The sequence below is a fragment of the Ammodytes marinus genome (assembly GCF_949987685.1).
Source record: "Ammodytes marinus genome assembly, contig: scaffold_107, whole genome shotgun sequence".
Lineage (NCBI taxonomy): Eukaryota > Metazoa > Chordata > Actinopteri > Uranoscopiformes > Ammodytidae > Ammodytes > Ammodytes marinus.
In genome coordinates, this window is record NW_027648048.1 from 50,237 (window position 1) to 70,000 (window position 19,764).

Sequence of the window (19,764 nt, forward strand, 5' to 3'; positions counted from 1 at the left end):
TATGAAATTCATAAATCAACTAGATAATAGTTAAAACCTAAAATGTGATGCCTTACCTTCAAAATGAATGCAAAACATTATATAAATTCTGATTTTATCTTGGCATGGCCAAGGAATCAAAAATACTGGTTTTATGGCTTTCTATGAGTTTACGAAATGGCATCTTTTTAGACAAGGATTTCAGTGTATGTGATTTGAGTACACACAGACACACTCCTGGATTTTTTTTTTTAACTTCAACCATTCTGACTAAAAGATGTGTTCACTAACTACACATCAAAACAATTTTATTGTATTTTTTAATTTTTTTAACTGGTTTGCAGCCATGAATTACACAAGGATGCCAATTTGTTGTAAAGGGTCACCATAGAGGTCAGTGGGGGGGGGGCTAAAACGGGGCATTTTTTTTATTGACCTTATTTTTACATAACCTTATCAAGTTTACTACAGAGAAATGGGAAATTACAGTCAAAAATATTTTTCCCTTTAATTTTAAGGGGGGTGTCAAAAAATGTCGTTATAATGGAAGTCAATGGTACAAACCGCGTAGTTAGCGGTCCCAGTGTAACAAAAACATCTCACACAGTCAAAATGAAGTGGAAATGGATGAAACTCAGGATATCAAAACTTCATTGTAAAACACACCTCCTTACCAAATTTTATGGCTTGGGGACAATCACAGCCAAAATTATCTCAAAAATGCAACCCCAGATACACAGAATTCCACTAGCGGGGCATAAGGGTTAAGACATTTCAGCTTGAGTAATAATAAGAATGATCTCATTACATGACACATACGTGACATTACAATTAGCTAATGCTTTGATTAAAAGCCATTTACAACGTAAATTGTAATCCTTCTTCACGGCAACACTTTCCTTGCACATTAAACAGACACATTTCCCCTCTTGTTTATATGCCAATGATACACCCAGTGTTTTCTGCCCTTGCGTCCAATGTCCAGCTGGGTGAAAATAGTATTCAGCCGAGGTCCCGACCCTCCTAGGGGGGTCCGGGGGTATACCCCCCCCCCGGGAGATTTTTTTAAGTTTTTTAAGTGAAATGCATGAATCAGGTGCACTTTGAGAGGGAAATTAAGAGGCTAAATCTGAAGAATTTTGTATGAAAGTAGTTTGGACACCCCTGGCCTAGAGGAAGAGGGGCTGACCAGTTACCATGAGGTCTCTAGTTCCTCCTCCCAGTAACCATGAGGTCTCTGGTTCCTCCCAGTAACAGTGAGGTCTCTGGTTCCTCCTCCCAGTAACCATGAGGTCTCTGGTTCCTCCTCCCAGTAACCATGAGGTCTCTGGTTCCTCCCAGTAACCATGAGGTCTCTGGTTCCTCCCAGTAACCATGAGGTCTCTGGTTCCTCCCAGTAACCATGAGGTCTCTGGTTCCTCCCAGTAACCATGAGGTCTCTGGTTCCTCCTCCCAGTAACCATGAGGTCTCTGGTTCCTCCTCCCAGTAACCATGAGGTCTCTAGTTGGATCCCCAGCACCGGACAGGAGGGTGTTAGTAGTAAAACTAGTGGTGGCTGCTATTACATCTACGGTGCCCACCATCTCTACCATTGTGAATTTCCCCTAATTGTCACGTATTAAACGGCACGTAAACACAAATCATGTGTCATGTTTTTCATAGTGTAGGTTAAATAGTTAAATTACAACTAACATTTTCGAATCCCACAGCTCCATACTGGTTCAGACAGCGGTTCTGAAAGTTTTAGGCGAATGTCTCCGCCTGGCTTCTCAATGTAAACTTCATAGAAATTTGGGTTTCTGCCTTCATGTCTGAGAGTTATTTCCTGTATAAAGAAATATAACATAAAGAGAGACGAGTTAGTGAAGTTGTATGAATTGCATACAACAAAAACAAAAGAGAAGTTTCCTGATCAAACCAGGTTTATTCATGTTATACCATATTTTTTTCGGATGACTCAACTTGGGAAAACCATTTTTGAATGTGCACTGACAGACTGTTCTCTTTGGATTCTGGAAATATATTCAGAACAGCAGTAGGTGTTGTTCAACAAACTTTTGAAGATTTCTTTAACGGTATTTATCTTTTAAAGAAACTGCAAAAATGTAACAAAAACTGCAGGAACATGGCTTCGATCATTAGTGGTAGTTAAACCTAAAACAGTTGAAAATATTAACACTATTACAATCAATATAGTTATTTAAAATAATACAGAGCCACAATTCACTTTGTACACAGATTTAATTGCTGACAGACAGTACAAACCTCTGGGGTAATTTCTGCAGCGTTGATGTCTGCTGTGAGTTGAAAAACTCTCTCTAATTTCAGGCTCTTGTCTGGGCGAGGCTTCTTGATTGGTTTGTACCCATCATTGTCCTCCTCCTTGTCCACTGCCTGGAAGAAGAAAAGCATTATAAGCCTCAAGCTGCTTCACAGTTACACTGGTGAACTGTGTCCTCTGAAGTACATTCATGAAGCAATATATTTTAGCACAGTTTACTATCCTGACTGGGAAGAAAATACAAGAACAGTGCTTTTAAGGTGGAGAACTAAGTTGAGAGCATTTTGCACAAAAAGGTCAAATATTTGGTAATAACCAAATATACAGCCTGTTAGAAGAGCAGTAGCAAAAACTAAACATTGTAGGTCATTAATAGTAATTTATATTCACAACACTCAAATCAGCATTTTAAGGAACAGAGTGTTTGTACCAAAACAGTTTCCGTTACAGCTGTGCTGTTTTAGAAGGCTCTCAATGAATCCAGGCAACTACATGACATCTCCTCAGAGAATATAACTCTATTTTTCTTTTTCAAGAGAGGCCTGAATTCAGATTTAATGTTTTCACATTTGTTGCAGCAAGATATTCAATAACCTGTTGTACAGCAGGATCATGTGGGATCAGGTAAACATGTAGTTGGAGGAACGGTGTGTTGGGTTTATAGTATATCAACACGTCACAGCGGATTTCCAAGAAAAAGCCTAACAGCTGCAGGACCGGGATCAGGACTGCTATCGGAGAAAACACTGGTTCCGGTAACTTGACATGGGTCGCTGTGACCTCAGACACTTTTTCCACCACATCTCCACAGTCATCGATGTGTAGGACTGCAAACTCTTTTATTATTGCAGGGTTGTTATCTGCACAAAATACAAGCACAAACAACTAGTGAAGAGAAAAGGATTGGATTATATTTTGTATATGTGATAGAGATTTTAAAAGTTAGTACATTTATTATTTATTTCCTCATTTGCATTTACCTATGCAGATCCAGTGTGAAAGGTACACTTCATCGAACTTCCCGGCAATGACTGTGACGTCCATGAGGGCACTTGCAGGCATGTATTTGATGCTTTTCATCCTCTCCATGTGTTTCTCCCAAGAACAAAACTGGTACTTGAAGCTGACATTGTCCTTACAGACCCAGCGCAGGCCGGAGACACTACATTCAAAGTTTCCTGCTTCTGACTGTAGACTAAGTGGGAAAGGAGAAAACAAATGAGTTTATGCTTATGCACAAAACTACTGAATGAGAAGTAATGGAATACATGTAGAGAAGTAGTCAAAAGTCTGGGGAAACATCTCATTCAATGTTTTTTCTTTAATAGGGGGCCTAGGCCGAGAAGGGCCTGGGACCGCTTTTTTGCAGAGCAACGCGGTTCCCAAGCACTGCTGGGTAGGGAACCCTATTGTTTTCGTAAGGCTTATTATTATTATTCGTATAATTATACTCGGATAGAACTGGTTCCACAGCCCAAACCGTAAGTCTGCGCGACAAACCAAATAGCAGAGCTAGTACAAACCCATGAAGCGTACGCAGACACAAAACCTCAGACATGCCGGCCACTAGGTGGCGCTACAACCAAGGACAACGCATTTTAGCCTTTAACTCCCAAACCGAACATCCCACATTCGAAAACCTTACGTCCCCTGAGTCTGTGAAGTGAGCGGCCGACGGCGCTAGGGACCCGAGTTGCGTCGGCGGCTTGACCCCCATCGTTTGTATTATGTTCGACATTGTACATCAACACAGCAGACATCATAATAATTTATTTATTTATCACTTGAACAGAAATCAAAGTTAGATGTATCAATCTGTCCATCATCCCAGCTGTGATCAAGGCAACTAGTGGCTATTATGAAGAATATAAAAATATGAAATATTTAGATTTTTTTGACACATTTTTGTGTTAACTAAATGATTCCAAGTGTTATATAACAGGGTTGATGTCTTCAGTATAAATCTACAATGTCGAAATAATAATAATAAAACAATAATGAAAAACATTAAACTAGAAAATGAGTTCAAACTTTGACTGGTGCTTAAGATTGTAAGAGTATCTGCATTGAGTGAAATGTATTGCCAATATAATCATCATATAGTATTGGTTCAACCAGCAAGAGCACAAAGAAATATATTGGTTTCCTTTTGTTCAAAACCAACCAAGCGTTTCTCATTTCTACAGTTAGATTTTGCTGTGACGCCATATTTAGAATGTTATCTTTACCTGTAAGTTGGAGCCTCGTCTCCATCTGTGCTGTTCACTTCAGGTTCAAGTTTAGTCCAGTCACTGGAATCCTGCTGCAGTGGACAATCATGTTTGTGAATAAGTGGAGATACTTATATACTTTATATCATCATCACAACACATTATAACTTTGACCACCTCTATTGTAGGCTCAGGCTGGCCATGGAACAGCCCCTTGTTATTCTTTATTTTTCAAAGATATTTTAACCTTTATTTGACAGATGTAGAGAGACAGAGTTTAAAATGTGGAGAGAGGGGGATGACATGCAATAAAGGTCCACGGCAGGCATGGGCGTACAGATGGGCCGAAGCACTATTATCCACAACAAATCAATGAGTGTTCGGCCTCAGAGCGCACTCGACTTCCTGAGATCTGGAGTCAGTCTTGATTGGTCGAAATTGTTGTCAATCTTGACGCAGTACCACAAGCAAACCTATCAAATCTCTTTGCACAGACAGGCAGGTACGCACACGTAGGCTACACACGCACGTGGGCTACACACGCACGTGGGCTACACACGCACGTGGGCTACTCACGCGCACACAGCCAGAAAGACACTGGAATGACACATAAATTATGATAGCCCGTTGAATTTACAATAAAAATGTTTTAGGATGTATGTATCTTCACTTAATAGTATCTGGGGAAATTGTAGCAAATGCTCAATAGGTAGCATAATAATAAATTAATAGAGTGTTGAGCACAACTTCATCCTTGCTGGTTTGGAGGTGGTCACCCTAGTGTGTGTGTGTGTGTGTGTGTGTGTGTGTGTGTGTGTGTGTGTGTGTGTGTGTGTGTGTGTGTGTCATGTCAGAAAGATTTGAAATCTACATGGCAATGAGTTAAAATAATGATAATATAAGTTTGAAATAGTAATACTGGAGGACTTCACACTGTACCACTGCTCCTCTCACCTTTTTGTCATCGTCTGGAAGGTTTTTCTGCACATTCAGTTTGACATCCGATTGATCTGATGGAGAGAATAAGTGAAAGAAAGAGAACAATAACTAAACCATGAATGCTGTGAGAACCATTCAAACTGCTTGAATATTTCAAACATTTGTGAAATTACAGATCAAGCCTACAAAAAATGTATTACTGTATATTTCTAACAATATAAAATGAGCACAAGCTCAATTTATGAAAATATTTTAATGTTATTAAACAGTTTGATGAATGAGAGCCATTGGTTCATTACTCACGTTTCTTTGGTTTCTCAGCTGTGAAAGACTTGCCAGTGATCCTGTAGGATGAACACAATCCTAAAGTCATGGATCAGGTTTAGAATAATTGTTCATTCTCTGAGTTAACCAGATTGAGTCCTGAGAAAACTGATCAAAAGCTTTTTATCATCAAATCTTCATCAAATGACGAACAACTAGAGCTGCAACGATTAATCGACAAATCGATTATTAATCGATTATTAAAATGATCGCCAACTATATTGATAATCGATTTATCGTTTCGAGTAATTTTTCAATAAAACATTTCCAAATTATCTGATTTCAGCTTCTCAAATGTGAATATTTTCTGGTTTCTTTAATCCTATTATGACAGTAAACTGAAATATCTGTGTGTTTTGGACATAACAATACATTTGAGGACGTCAACATGGGCTTTGGAAAATTTGTCAACATTCTTCACCATTTTCTGACATTTTACGGACCAAAACACTAATCGATTAAAGTGTAACTGCACCCCTTTACTTGTTTTTAGAGATAGAAGCTGAATTAAATCACTATGTTGTTAAGGAACACATACATGCTGGTGTTAATATTGAAAAAAATTGCAATATGTTAAATATCGGCAATTTAAAGGTGCAGTGTGTAATATGACATCATCAAGAAAGTTCTACAAAGTTCTAGAATGCAACGCTCCCTGGGTAACCCCTACCCTTTGGAATAATAACAGAAGCTACAGTGGCCTTCAAGGACAAGAACAATTCTAAATTTAAACAATGCACCTGATGACATTCCAACTATGACACTTCCAAAATGGCGGTGACAAGGCCTTGGTCCAAAGTATGGAGAAATATGGACATATATGAGACCCTTTCTAAGGAAAAAAATTATAATTCTAAAAAAAAAATCAGCTATTATGCACTAAATTAAACGTACTTATGGATATTATAATTCTTTTCTACAAAATCTGCTGGGAAATAAAACCCAAAATTCAACACACTGCAGGTTTAAGACGTTTTTTGTATTGTAAATTATTTTAGAACTTTACTAAGATTTGAAAAAAACGTTTTCCTTCGGGTTCGAAAAATGACGTACATTGTGTCTTAATGTACGTCATCACGTCGCCGCAAAGCCAGTCACGCTCTGTACAGGTCCATGGCATGGCTGGTCCATGAGCTACTACTGATATAATGTCCCTCCAAGGTTGTTATTTCGGGGGTTAACACCCTTAACTTCTTGTGCGCGCACACACACACACACACACACACACACACACACACACACACACACACACACACACACACACACACACACACACACACACACACACACACACACACACACACACACACACACACACACACACACACACACACACACACACACACACACACACACAGCTTCACTTGATTGACACACGCTACCGCTCGCTCTCCTCGCTCACTCACACACACTGCCGCTAGCTCACTTGCGCTACTCTGTCTCCTAACACTACGATAGAAACACCCGCCAACAATTTAGAATAAGAAAGTCCTCCACCTCAGACGACCCATCTGTGTGGCATATGAGCTCACTGTGTAGCGATAGTGCCGTTAGACTTTGTGTCACTCCATTTTTCAATGAAGTCAAGTCATTCAGATCTTCCCTGAGTGACAGCTACTAGCAGCTAGCCCCCTCCTTCACAGACACCGCGCGCCCCCTCCCTCCCGAAAGTCGGCCGGCTGATGTCGGAATGTTTAAAAACAATGGTTCTAAAACAGAATTCAGAATCCATGGTCTGAAAGCATTTTTCAAAATCGTGCAGTACGCTCAAACAGGGGGTGCAGTTACCCTTTAATAATCGATTAATCGAGAAAATAATCGACAGATTAATCGATTATCAAAATAATCGTTAGTTGCAGCCCTACTAACAACGTTCATGTTCTGAAACTGAATTAGAGGAAATAATTCATCTTTAGTAAAGATCCAAAAAAAGATCCAAAAAACATCACAGGAAAAACAAACTAATTGTTTCACTGTACTGTATATACTGTAAAACCCCATTTCTGTTAAAATGCTTTATAATGTTGCAATGCTTTGCATTGTCTGGTGACATTTAATTTTTTGTGAAAAAATTAAAAAGATAAGATGTAAAGGGCGGTTAAACCACTGATTGGTTTTGCTAGGCTTTGTTATTAGTTATGATCCTAAACCGTTAACCTGTTTAAATGATTCACATAAAACTTTACATGTAATATGTTTATATACAGGAGTTAATCATAGCAATAATATTTACAATAACTATCAAACAAATTATTAAAACAAATATATATATATATTAGGGCTGTCAAAATTAACGCGTTAACGCAGGGTGATTAATTTCTGGAATTAACGGCGTTAATTTTTTTAACGCATTTAACGCATGTGCAGAATGATCCGCCCCGTACATCCCACCCGCACTACACTACAGTCACTCTAGCGTTGTGGCTGACCCAGGATCAGTAGCTGCGCGCGGCCAAACATAGCAGCACGCTAGTCTGTGTTTTAAACTAGTAACCACGGACCTATAACTGCTGCTAACGGCCACGTCTGTGTCGCGGCTGGCAGTTGCTCTCGGAAGCAACAGGAGAAACATTCTGCTCCGTTCACGGGAGGAAACAAACGTCTGCAGTTTTCAGAGGTGTGTGTGATTAATACGTGACATCAACATAACGTGGGCTACACACACACAAACACACACACTGTAGCGGAGGAAACTGGTGGATGTAGCCTACCGGTACCGCGCTGATCTGTATCACTGGTTTCACTTCAGAGGTGTCGGCCAGAACACCACTTATGGCCAAAAACGTCAGACTATAAGCATGAGACGAGGAGAGGAGGAGTATGGTATTATCCGCTCTTTATTTTCCTTCTTTCACAGACACATCAGCATAGATCGCAGGAAAAGAAACACAGGCTTATCTCCGCTCGTGACTCGTGAGGAGACGAGGACCCGCGAATCGTGGCCGTTAATAACATGCATAAACTATAGCCTAACTTATAACAGCGATCGGGACTGCATGTAGGCTACTTACTCACACACGGGTGATTCACATAAACTCAAATAAACACGTTTCACATGTGGAATTTTTTTCACACACACACACGCACAAACAGCAATCAGGTTGTATTCAGGAATGCAAAACCATGGATTCACCAAATACATGCCATTATTATAATAGCCTATGCTATATTTGCTCAAATACATAGGAATAGAGACAGCCAAATTGAAGTATGGTGTGGTAGCATATGTTTTAGTTGATTATAATTTATTTGCAGTATTTACACCATCATTTGGATTTTCAATTAATAAAAAACTACATTTAAATGTATATATTCTGTCCTCTATCTTTCAATTCATATAACAATATAAAGAAAAATTTTTAAATTATTTGGGCCTATTTCGAATGGTAGAATTAATCGTGATTAATCGTGATTAATCCACAGAATCCTGTGATTAATCTGATTAAAAATTGTAATCGTTTGACAGCCCTAATATATATATAATAATGAAAAAAGATCCTGAGCGACCAACGAAAAATGAATAAATAAACATAAGGTAAAAAGGGTAGGCGCAATAAGCTAAGGCTTCAGCCTACACCTTTTCGATCAATACTATTTATAAGAAATCAATGTATAAATTAAGATGACAACTTTGTGTTTTTTTTGTGTGTTTTTTTATTTTTTTTTACTTATGTATGTAATGTTGTGAATATGTGTGATGGAAATAAACTGAACTGAACTGAACTGAACTGAACATTGTGGACAGGTTGGATTTGCTTGTCAATGATCATTTATGCACTGATCCTACTTTGCACTTCATCGTCTGCACAACGTTTTAAATATGACTCCATCCTTGTTGTTCCTGGAGCAGCTCCTACTGGTTGGTTGGGGCGCTCACACAGAAGGTAGAAACCTCTATTATGAACTGAACCTCTAATGTGAGTAAGGTATTAGCCTCCCCGTGTTTAGTACAATACTGCTGAACTGAGTCTGACCCTCTACTGACCTCAGAGTCTCCAGTCTATAGTCTGGACTCTCCACCAGATCAGACAGAGGCTTCACTGCTGAACCCTGCAGCTCGTTGTTTCCCTCCAGATCCAGCTCTCTGAGATGGGAGGGGTTGGACTTCAGAGCTGAGGCCAGAGAAGCACAGCTGATCTCTGACAACCTGCAGTCCTTCAATCTGAATAAAGAATAAATTATGTAAATAAAAAAGTATCAATAACATGCTTCTGATCTCAGGCAGCTCTGAGTAAGTAGACGAGAAATACTAAATTGATGTTTAAACACCTGCATTTGGAAATATAGAAATATGCTTTGATCTCTTTATTCCCGTGTGTGTGTGTGTGTGTGTGTGTGTGTGTGTGTGTGTGTGTGTGTGTGTTTGTGTTTGTGTGTGTGTGTGTGTGTGTGTGTTTGTGTGTTAACGTGCGTTCTGAAGGATCATTATCAATGATCAGACATTGTTTGCTAATAGAGAAATTAATTTAAACCAAATAAATATTTTTCCTTTATCTAGTAAATGTTTCAGTGTAAACTAAAATATACAGTTTGGTGAATCTTGAATATAAAAATTGTACTAGTGAGCGAATCTTTTTATAAACAATCTGGGCGGAAGCAGCACTAGACTGGTTTAGAAACTTAAATGAGCGATAGTCTACATTATACCGAAGGTTTTGTAACACGGTTTCGATAGAGTAAATATAATTAGCTTTTGTGAACAGCATTAACCAACTGATATTAATTAATTATTCATCATCTCGACTGATGGACCACGATGTGAGTCTCTGAAAACTGAAACTGAAAAAGTTGAATAAAAATCAAAACACTACATGAGCTAGTCAGTGAACTGACCTCAGTATCTCCAGTCTGCAGTTTGGACTCTCCAGACCGGCACAGAGAAGGTTCACTGCTGAATCCTGCAGGTTGTTGTAGCTCAGGTCCAGCTCTCTCAGATGGGAGGGGTCGGACTTCAGAGCTGAGGCCACGTCTTCACAGTGAGTCTCTGAGAGTCCACAGCGATAAAGTCTATAATGACACATTTATTACAAAATGATATTATGAAAAAGGGCAAATGTTGAGGGAACAGTCTCACATTTCCTGATTTGAGTCAGAGGTGCAGCCCATCTTTACACCAGATTTTTTTCACACAGTACTGACAGGTAGCTGATTGTGTGGAGATATTCGCTGATTTTAACAAGTGATTTGTCAACAAACATTCTTTACAATTTTTTATTCTTTGCCGATTTCCTAACGAGGAAGAAGGGGTGATGTCCTATCACATCCTCTGTGCTCAATATGAAAAGTCTACTCCAAAACCATTTAACTTTACTGCATTCACTGATAACTGTAAAGTAATGTTAAATGTGATAAAACGCTGCTGTGTTAAAACCATATAACAATTAAATAAATATCTTATAATGTGTATAATTAAAGAACCAAACTACTATCTACCCTGATATATAATGTTAATCTCATCTGGACTTACAGAGCCTTTCTGCAGTTCCTCACAGCTGGAATCAGTCTCCGTCGTCCCTCCCAAGATGCGTTGTACTTCTTCAGGTTCAACTCATCCAGAACCTCCTCTGACATCTGCAGCACGTAGGCCAGAGCAGAGCACTGGATCTCAGAGAGTTCCTTCTTTGATCTGTTCTTTGACTTCAGGAACTCTTGGATCTCCTGATGAACTGATTGGTCGTTCATCTCCGTCAGACAGTGGAAGATGTTGATGCTTCTGTCAGGAGAGATCTTATCACTGTTCATCTCCTTCAGGTTGTTGATGACTCTCTGGATGGTTTCTGGACTGTTGTCTGTTTGACCCAGCAGGCCTCCTAAGAGTCTCTGGTTGGACTCCAGAGAGAAGCCATGAAGGAAGCGGACAAACAGGTCCAGGTGGCCGTTTTTACTTTCAAAAGATTTCTCCGTGGTGCTCTTCAGGAAGACATCCAAGGATGAATTTATATATTGTTTTCCCAGGAAACCCTTCAGTACCTCTGTGTTGTTGGTGGTGAAACGGTGGTACATGTAGACTGCAGCCAGAAACTCCTGAATGCTCAGATGAACAAAGCTGTAGACTGTTTTCTGGAGGATCACACTCTCTCTTTTGAAGTACACTGAGGCCTCTGTGACATCCAGACCACACTGCTCCAGGTCTTCTTGGGAGAACATGGTGTTTCCTTTCTGTAGTTGTTCAAATGCCAGCCTCCCCAGCTTCAGAAGAACTTCCCTGTCTGCCTCTGTCAGCTCCTGTGGACTCGTCTCATGTCCCTCTTCATACTTCTGCTTCTTCCTCTTTGTCTGAACCAACACAAAGTGTGAGTACAGGCCAGTCAGGGTCTTGGGCAGCTCTCCTCTCTGGTCTGTAAGTAACATGTGCTCAAGAACTGTAGCAGTGATCCAGCAGAAGACTGGGATTAGACACATGATGTGTAGGCTCCTGGATGTCTTGATGTGTGAGATGATGCTGCTGGACAGCTCTTCATCACTGACTCTCCTCTTGAAGTACTCCTCCTTCTGTGGGTCAGTGAAGCCTCGTACTTCTGTCACCCTGTTAACACATGTAGGAGGGATCTGATTGGCTGCTGCAGGTCGGGAAGTTATCCAGATGAGAGCCGAGGGAAGCAGTTTCCCCTGGATGAGGTTTGTCAGCAGCACGTTGACTGATGATTCCTGTGTGACATCAGTCACAACCTCATTGTTTTGGAAATCCAGTGAAAGTCTGCTTTCATCCAGGCCGTCGAAGATGAACAAAACTTTACAGGCAGCGAGCTTCTCTGCTGTGACCTTCTGTAATGTTGGATGGAAAACATGGAGCAGCTTGAGAAGACTGTACTGCTCATCTCTGATCAAGTTCAGCTCCCTGAACGAAAGCGGAATCAGCAGACTGACATCTTGGTTTCCTGAGCCCTCTGCCCAGTCCAGAGTGAACTTCTGCACTGAGAAGGTTTTTCCAATTCCAGTGACGCCGTTTGTAAGGACGACTCTGATGTTGTCTCGGATGTTTCCCAATTGCTTAAAGATTCTAGATGTCGCCAATTCGTCAGATAAGCCTTTAAAGATGTCCTTGACCTTGATTTGAGTGTCATGGTGGATGTTGAAAGCTGTCTCAAGCTGCTTCACCTCATGTTGGGTATTAATCTCAGTTCCTTCAGTCACATGTTCACATCTCTTCCTCAGACTGATCTTATGTTCATCTAAAACCTCCTGCAGACCACTATACTCTGAAAGAAAAACAAAATGGTGGAGTAAAGATTTGAGAATCTGGTGAAGATTTCCATGGCCAACATTTTGAGATATAAAAATAAAGTTAGTTTTAAATTCTGTGAATTATATGAAATTCAGACCTGCCAACCTTGGGAATTTTCTTTGAATACCACTATACCGAAACTTGGCTGCGTCTACGTGTTTGCAGCCATCCACTCTCTTTTTTTTTTTTTTAAGATATTTTTTGGGCATTTTTATGCTTTATTAATAGTGTAGAGACAGAGGTGAAATGGGGCAGAGAGGGGAGTGACATGCAGAGAACGACCGCGGGTGGGAATCGAACCCGGGTCTGCTGCTGGGCCCGGCCCGGGAGGGGGACGCCTTACCGACTGAGCTAAAGGCGCCCCCGCAGCCATCCACTTTCAACAGGGCCAATAGAAATCACAAGCTTGACAACCTTTTTGCGTAGTTTTGAATGTCAAAATGCATACAGTTTGGCAGGTCTGGAAATTCATTGCACAACAATTACGACAAGAATAATCTTGTTTTCAGACGATGACATCAGCTGACAGATCTCCAGTCTTACTTTGTATTTTTCTGTTCTGGTCTGAGATGAAGCACTGTCTGCAGAACCGGAGTCCACGGCTGGTATAGAGATCCTCCTGGATGTTACGACACAAAGGACACCAGGACCGTGTCCTGTGTCCCTTTCTGTGACATCACAGAAAGAGAAAGGTAGGGTTAGACAGTGAGACCATAAAACACTCTTTCTGCCTTTTCTCAGGTTAGGATGATCCGATACACCTTCATATTCCAACCGGTGAAGTAGGCCATTAATTTAACTTAACTAACAGCTGTCTCCGATACTAGGAGGAAGATGGCACACAGAAAATCTGTCAACAAGTTTTAATGTGTAATAAATATAGTTTAAAAGGCAATTTCCATGAAATGTTAAAGGAATATAGTCCTGAAAACAGGCACATATTGTATAGACATATTATGGAAACAAAGTAGTAGAACTCTGGCGGTAAAACCAGGTATTATAAAAAAACATCAATTGATTAAAAAAAACTTAGTTTTAGTGTGAATTCTGGAGCTTGTTCGGAATTGTATTATTTTTGTTTTTATTTGTATTGTGCCATGAGAGGTTGAGTTCTGTGTTGTTTAAAAATACATAAACAGTTCATATATTAAAACCTTCTATGATCTAGCCTGGTGCTACCAGACCATCGTACTTCATTTCATTTGTACAGAAGGTCTGGAAGTGCTGTAATTGGCAAACGTTCAGTCATTTGGAGGCGGGTGTCTGTCGAAGTTTAAAACTATTGGATCTGCCCAGTGCCACTCTGGATTAGCCAACCAATCGCATAACGTTTGGTCATCACGTGTGTCATGAGCCGGCTTTTGATGGTGCCTTCCAGTTGGACCGGGAACTCGGAAATTTCCGACTTCACTACATGTGTAGTCTATGGATCTACCGGTACCTGGCAACAGTAACTTGTTAGAGCCTAACGTTTAGTAATTTGGACGAGAAAGGTTTTAGGCGTCCATACTTTTGCGAGCAGATGCACTAGAACACAGACTGGTCGGAACTCGGAACTACCAAGTCGGAAATCTCCTTCTTCCGAGTATAAAGGAACGCAGCATTCAACTGAAACTGGAGCGGTCTCAGCCACTCCCTGTTCGCTGATTGGCACGATCGTAGATTCTCCGGAGAATCTGGGAAATGCGCTGTACACCCAGACTGACTACTGAAGGGAAAATGAAATTTGGCCGGAAGCAGGCGGGCGGGCGGAGCCAGGCTATCTATGATCATGAAGCCTAATGTGACTACAATTTTTTTTAAAGTACGTATTATGGGGCTTGTCCTGAATTTTGTTATTTAAAAAAAATGTATTGGTGCCATGAGAGTTATGTGTTGTTCAAAAAATACATAAACATATATACAGTTGAGGAAATAAGTATTTGATCCCTCACTGATTTTTTAAGTTTGCCCACTTACAATGAAATGAACGGTCTATAATTTTAATGCTAGGTTTATTTTAACAGTGATAAACAGAATATTAAAAAGAAAATCCAGAAAATCACATAAAAAAAAAATAGAAATTATTTTGCATTTCATTGAGTGAAATAAGTATTTGATCCCCTATCAAAACGTTGCTTGGTACTTGGTGGAGAAACCCTTGTTGGCAAGTACAGAGGTCAGACGTTTCTTGTAGTTGATGACCAGGTTTGCACACATTTCCGGAGGATATTTGGACCACTCCTCTTTGCAGATCCTCTCCTAATCTTTAAGGTTTCGAGGCTGTCTCTTGAGCTTCAGTTCCCTCCACAGATCTATTGGATTAAGGTCCGGAGACTGGCTAGGCCACTGCATGACCTTAATGTGCTTCTTCTTGAGTCACTCCTTTGTTGCCTTTGCTGTATTTTTAGGGTCATTGACGTGCTGGAAGACCCATTCATGACCCATTTTTACGGACCTGGCTGAGAGAAAGAAGTTGTCACCCGGTATTTCATGGTACATGGCCCCATCCATAGTTCCCTCTATGCAGTGAAGTCCACCTGTCCCCTTAGAAGAGAAACACCCCCAAAGCATAATGCTTCAACCTCCCTGCTTGACTGTGGGGATGGTGTTCTTGTAGTCATAGTCAGAACTCCTCTTCCTCCAAGCATGGTGAGTCACTATGATACCAAATAACTTGATTTTGTTCTAATCTGACCACATCACCTTCTCCCAAGCATTCTGAGTCGTTAAGGTGTTCATTGGCAAACTTCAGACGGTTCTGTACATGTCCCTTCTTGAGCAGGGGGACCTTACGGGCACTACAGGATTTCAATCCATTACGGCGCAGTGTGTTACCAATGGTTTTCTTGGTGACTGTGGTCCCAACTGCCTTGGGATCATAAACAAGCTCCTCCTGTGTAGATCTGGGCTGATCCCTCACCTTTCTCATGATCATTGATGCCCCACGAGGTGAGATCTTGCATGGAGACCGAGGGAGATTGAGGGTCATTTTGTGTATCTTTAAATTTTGAATAATCGCACAAACAGTTGTCTCCTTCTCACCCAGCTTCTCGCCAATGGTCTTGTAGTCTATTCCGGCCTTGTGCAGGTCTACAGTCTTGTCCCTGATGTCCTTAGACAGCTCTTTGGTCTTGCCCATGATGGAGATGTTGGAGTTTGATTTATTGACTGTGGACAAGTGTCTTCTATACAGGTCACAAGTTGAGACAGGTGTGTTTTATACAGGAAACTAGTTGAGATTAGGAATACTTTTTTAAAGCACGAGGATTAATCTGTAGGAGCCAGAATTCTTTATGGTTGGTAGGGGATCAAATACAAAATGCAAAATAATTTCTATCTTTTTTTTAATGTGATTTTCTGGATTTTCTTTTGGATATTCTGTCTATCACTGTTAAAATAAACCTAGCTTTACTTTTATAGACCGCTCATTTCATTGTAAGTGGGCAAATTTACAAAATCGGTGAGGGATCAAATACTTATTTCCTCCACTGTATTAATAAAACCTTCTCTGATCATGAAGCCTAATGTTACGCTACAAGTAATCAGTTCATCAGTTCAGAGTATGAATTATACTGCAGACTGGAGTCTCTCACAGTGACTCGTATTCAAGCTCCTCCTTCCTCTTCCTCTCTGGGTAGAAATGTATCTGCTTATGTAATGAGGAAGTGGATCAACATGATATAATGTAGAATGTTTTGTCTTCTTTGGGATTTTGAGGTGGTGGCCGGCCACAACAAAACGTTACCAGCTGAATGAGTTAGTATCAGTTCACTTACTGTGTGTCTGAGGGTCCAGGTTCATTACTGAAGTCTAGAGGATCACCTATAGATCGGTCACTTATAGTCCGATAGCCGGAGTCTGTAGACTTTGTTGAAGTTGAGGGATCATGTTTGGACCGGTCACTCTTCATAAACAGATAGCCGGAGGATCCAGACTCTGCTCTGTCCTTCTCTTCCTCCATATTAACACTCATCAGTCAGTCTGAGGGTGAAACAGTTAAAACTGACTGTGAGCTCAGAACGGAAAGAAGACAAACAGGTTTATTCATGACTCACATGCAAGACAGAGAGAACAAGTAGAAACAAACTCTCTCTCATACACACACACACAACACACTCGCATACACAGTACATACACACTCACACTCGCATACACAGTACACACACACACACACACACTACAGTAAAATAAAACTCACATAAAAGACTAAGAGAACAAAGAGTAATAAACTCTCACACCCCACACACACACACACACACACACACACACACACACACACACACACACACACACACACACATTACACACACACACACACACACACACATTACACAGTATACTAAAACCAGCCAGCTCCCCCTTGTTGGTTCTTTAATACTGCGCTTGTTTTCCTGGATCAGGTTTAATGTGTTTTATTCAGACAATCATCTGCAGTTCACAGGGAGAAAACTCACTCAGTAAAATATAAAAATGTTTTCACACTCACCCTGCCTCGGCCTCAGTTTCCTTCCATCTGCTCCGTCGACTCTGAACGGACTGAATACTTTCACTTTCAAGGTTCCCTCCCTGTTCACTGCTGCCCCTCCCCTCTGCACCGGAAATCCTGTGTTTACTGTGTGTGTGTGTGTGTATGTGTGTGTCAGTGTGTGTGTGTGTGTGTGTGTATGTGTGTGTGTGTGTATGTGTGTGTGTCAGTGTGTGTGTGTGTGTGTGTGTGTGTGTGTGTGTGTGTGTGTGTGTGTGTGTCACAGTCTGTGTGTGTGTGTCACAGTCTGTGTGTGTGTGTGTGTGTGTGTGTGTGTGTGTGTCACAGTCTGTGTGTGTGTGTGTGTGTGTGTGTGTGTGTGTGTGTCACAGTCTGTGTGTGTGTGTGTTTGTGTTTATCTGTGTTGCCTGTTTTAATCAGATTATGATGAAAGTGGGAAAGAGGAAAGAGAGGGAGAGTGTGGGAACATTTTCACACGTCACGTAAACTGGTAAAATAATTTATATAATAAAATACATTTGTATGTTATTATCTGCTGTGTCAATTATTGATTTAGTGGGTGGCTAATTAACACAATGTACATTGTAATTTAATTTGGTATCAAACAATGTGTGTCTACATTTTCTGGGCATATGAGTAGGCCTAGTGTAAGCCCCAGAAGCAAGTGGGCGTTTCTCCTGTCAGATGGTGAAGGAGTAGTATGCACACTGGGGCTAAGCTAGGTGGAGTAGTATGCACACTGGGGCTAAGCTAGGTGGAGTAGTATGCACACTGGGGCTAAGCTAGGTGGAGTAGTATGCACACTGGGGCTAAGCTAGATGGAGTGCTGGAGCACAGTTGATTGTAGTGGGAGATACAGACGTCATTTAGCCCAGAAAGGCTAGGACATTATTCTACATAAAAGTAGAACATTTGGCCTAGTTCTGTATTGTATTTAATTGTAGAAACCTGGTTAAAGGGAGGAGACAGTTACCTGATGTAGAGAGAGAGAGAGAGAGAGAGAGAGAGAGAGAGAGCAAGCCAACAAAGTGTAGGTTATAGTTTAGTTGTAACGGCTAGCACCTGATCCGGTATGTTGCATACACAGTTGTTAGTGGAAGCAGCTACAATCTAAATATTCAGTTATCTTAGTGAGAGGAGTTAGCTTGCTGACAGCTAACGTAGCTGATAGATAACTAAACCTAGGCTTTCTCTCAAATCAGGTTCTTGCATTAGCACATAATGAACTGTACCTGTTAAGTGCACTACCAAAGGTTAGTATAAGAAATCAAACACATATCTGTCGCGCACTCATCAGAAATCACAATCGTCAGCTGTTCTTTGTTTAGCAAGTTGCGACCGTGATCACCAACATTCGACAAGCTATTGTAACACGCTAAAAATATATCTGCTGGTTAGCTCATGACTTCAGCTAAAGATAAAGGCAGCCTATATGATATATTTAATCTCAGTTCATTTTCCTTCAACAGGAATTTTGTGTTTAAATGAATGTTCTTTCACAGCTTCCAAGCTAAACATCTGCATACACAGCTGTCCTATTATAACCAAAAACAGTATAGGTGCAGTGGTAGTGAAAAACACACGTATATAATGCAATTGTACTTACATTTGCCCAGAGCGCCGATATTTACCATATCGACCCGACCGCCATTTCACTAGTTCAATTCCTCTTCTGCTGCGAAAGCGAGATCGTGACCGTTCAGAGCGAGAAATGTCTTTCAGCGCTAAAAAACTGCAGTAACATGGCTCCGATAATCAGTGGTAGTTACAACTAAAACAGTTTAAAATATTAATGCTATTACAATGAATATAGTTATTAAAAATAAAAATGAAATGCATGAGGCCCTGCACTGCACATCCTTGCATTTGCTTTTCATTATCATCCTACAGTATCTCACATAATACCGAGCCACGATTCACTTTGTTCATATTATACAGATTTATTCGCTGACAGACGGTACAAACCTCTGGGGTAATGTCTGCAGTGTCGATGTCTGCTGTGAGTTGAAAACCTTTCTCTAATTTCAGGCTCTTGTCCGGGCGAGGCTTCTTGATTGTTTTGTACCCTCTGTTGTCCTCCTTATGGTCCACTGCCTGGAAGAAAAGCATTATAAGCCTCAAGCTGCTTCACAGTTACAGTGGTGAACTGTGTCATCTGAAATAATTCATGAAGCAATATAGTTTAGCACGGTTTACTATCCTGACTGGGAAGAAAATACAATTGATTTTAAGGCGGAGAACAAAGTCATCAATTTGAGAACATTTTGCACAAAAAAAGGTCAAATATTTGGTCATGACCAAATATACAGCCTGTCAGAAGAGCAGCAGCAAAAACTA

General features: G+C 40.6%; 2 protein-coding genes across 3 annotated transcripts in view; both read right to left on the reverse strand.

Annotated features, from left to right (window-relative positions):
* Positions 1 to 19,764, reverse strand: part of LOC307271138 (NACHT, LRR and PYD domains-containing protein 1a-like) — a 59,526-nt gene that overhangs the window by 9,688 nt on the left and 30,074 nt on the right. The window lies entirely within an intron of this gene.
* LOC307271142 (NLR family CARD domain-containing protein 3-like) lies at positions 1,668 to 17,460 on the reverse strand (the record flags this gene model as incomplete). The annotated part of the gene is made up of 13 exons (XM_080055016.1): positions 17,428 to 17,460; positions 16,718 to 16,922; positions 13,503 to 13,627; positions 11,202 to 12,933; positions 10,568 to 10,741; positions 9,720 to 9,896; positions 5,714 to 5,754; positions 5,426 to 5,481; positions 4,490 to 4,563; positions 3,242 to 3,456; positions 2,865 to 3,121; positions 2,246 to 2,374; positions 1,668 to 1,805 (listed from the first exon to the last, which is right to left on the reverse strand). The coding sequence occupies exons 2-13, from the start codon at positions 16,912 to 16,914 to the stop codon at positions 1,668 to 1,670; spliced, it is 3,315 nt and encodes a 1,104-aa protein (XP_079911142.1). The 5' UTR covers positions 16,915 to 16,922; positions 17,428 to 17,460.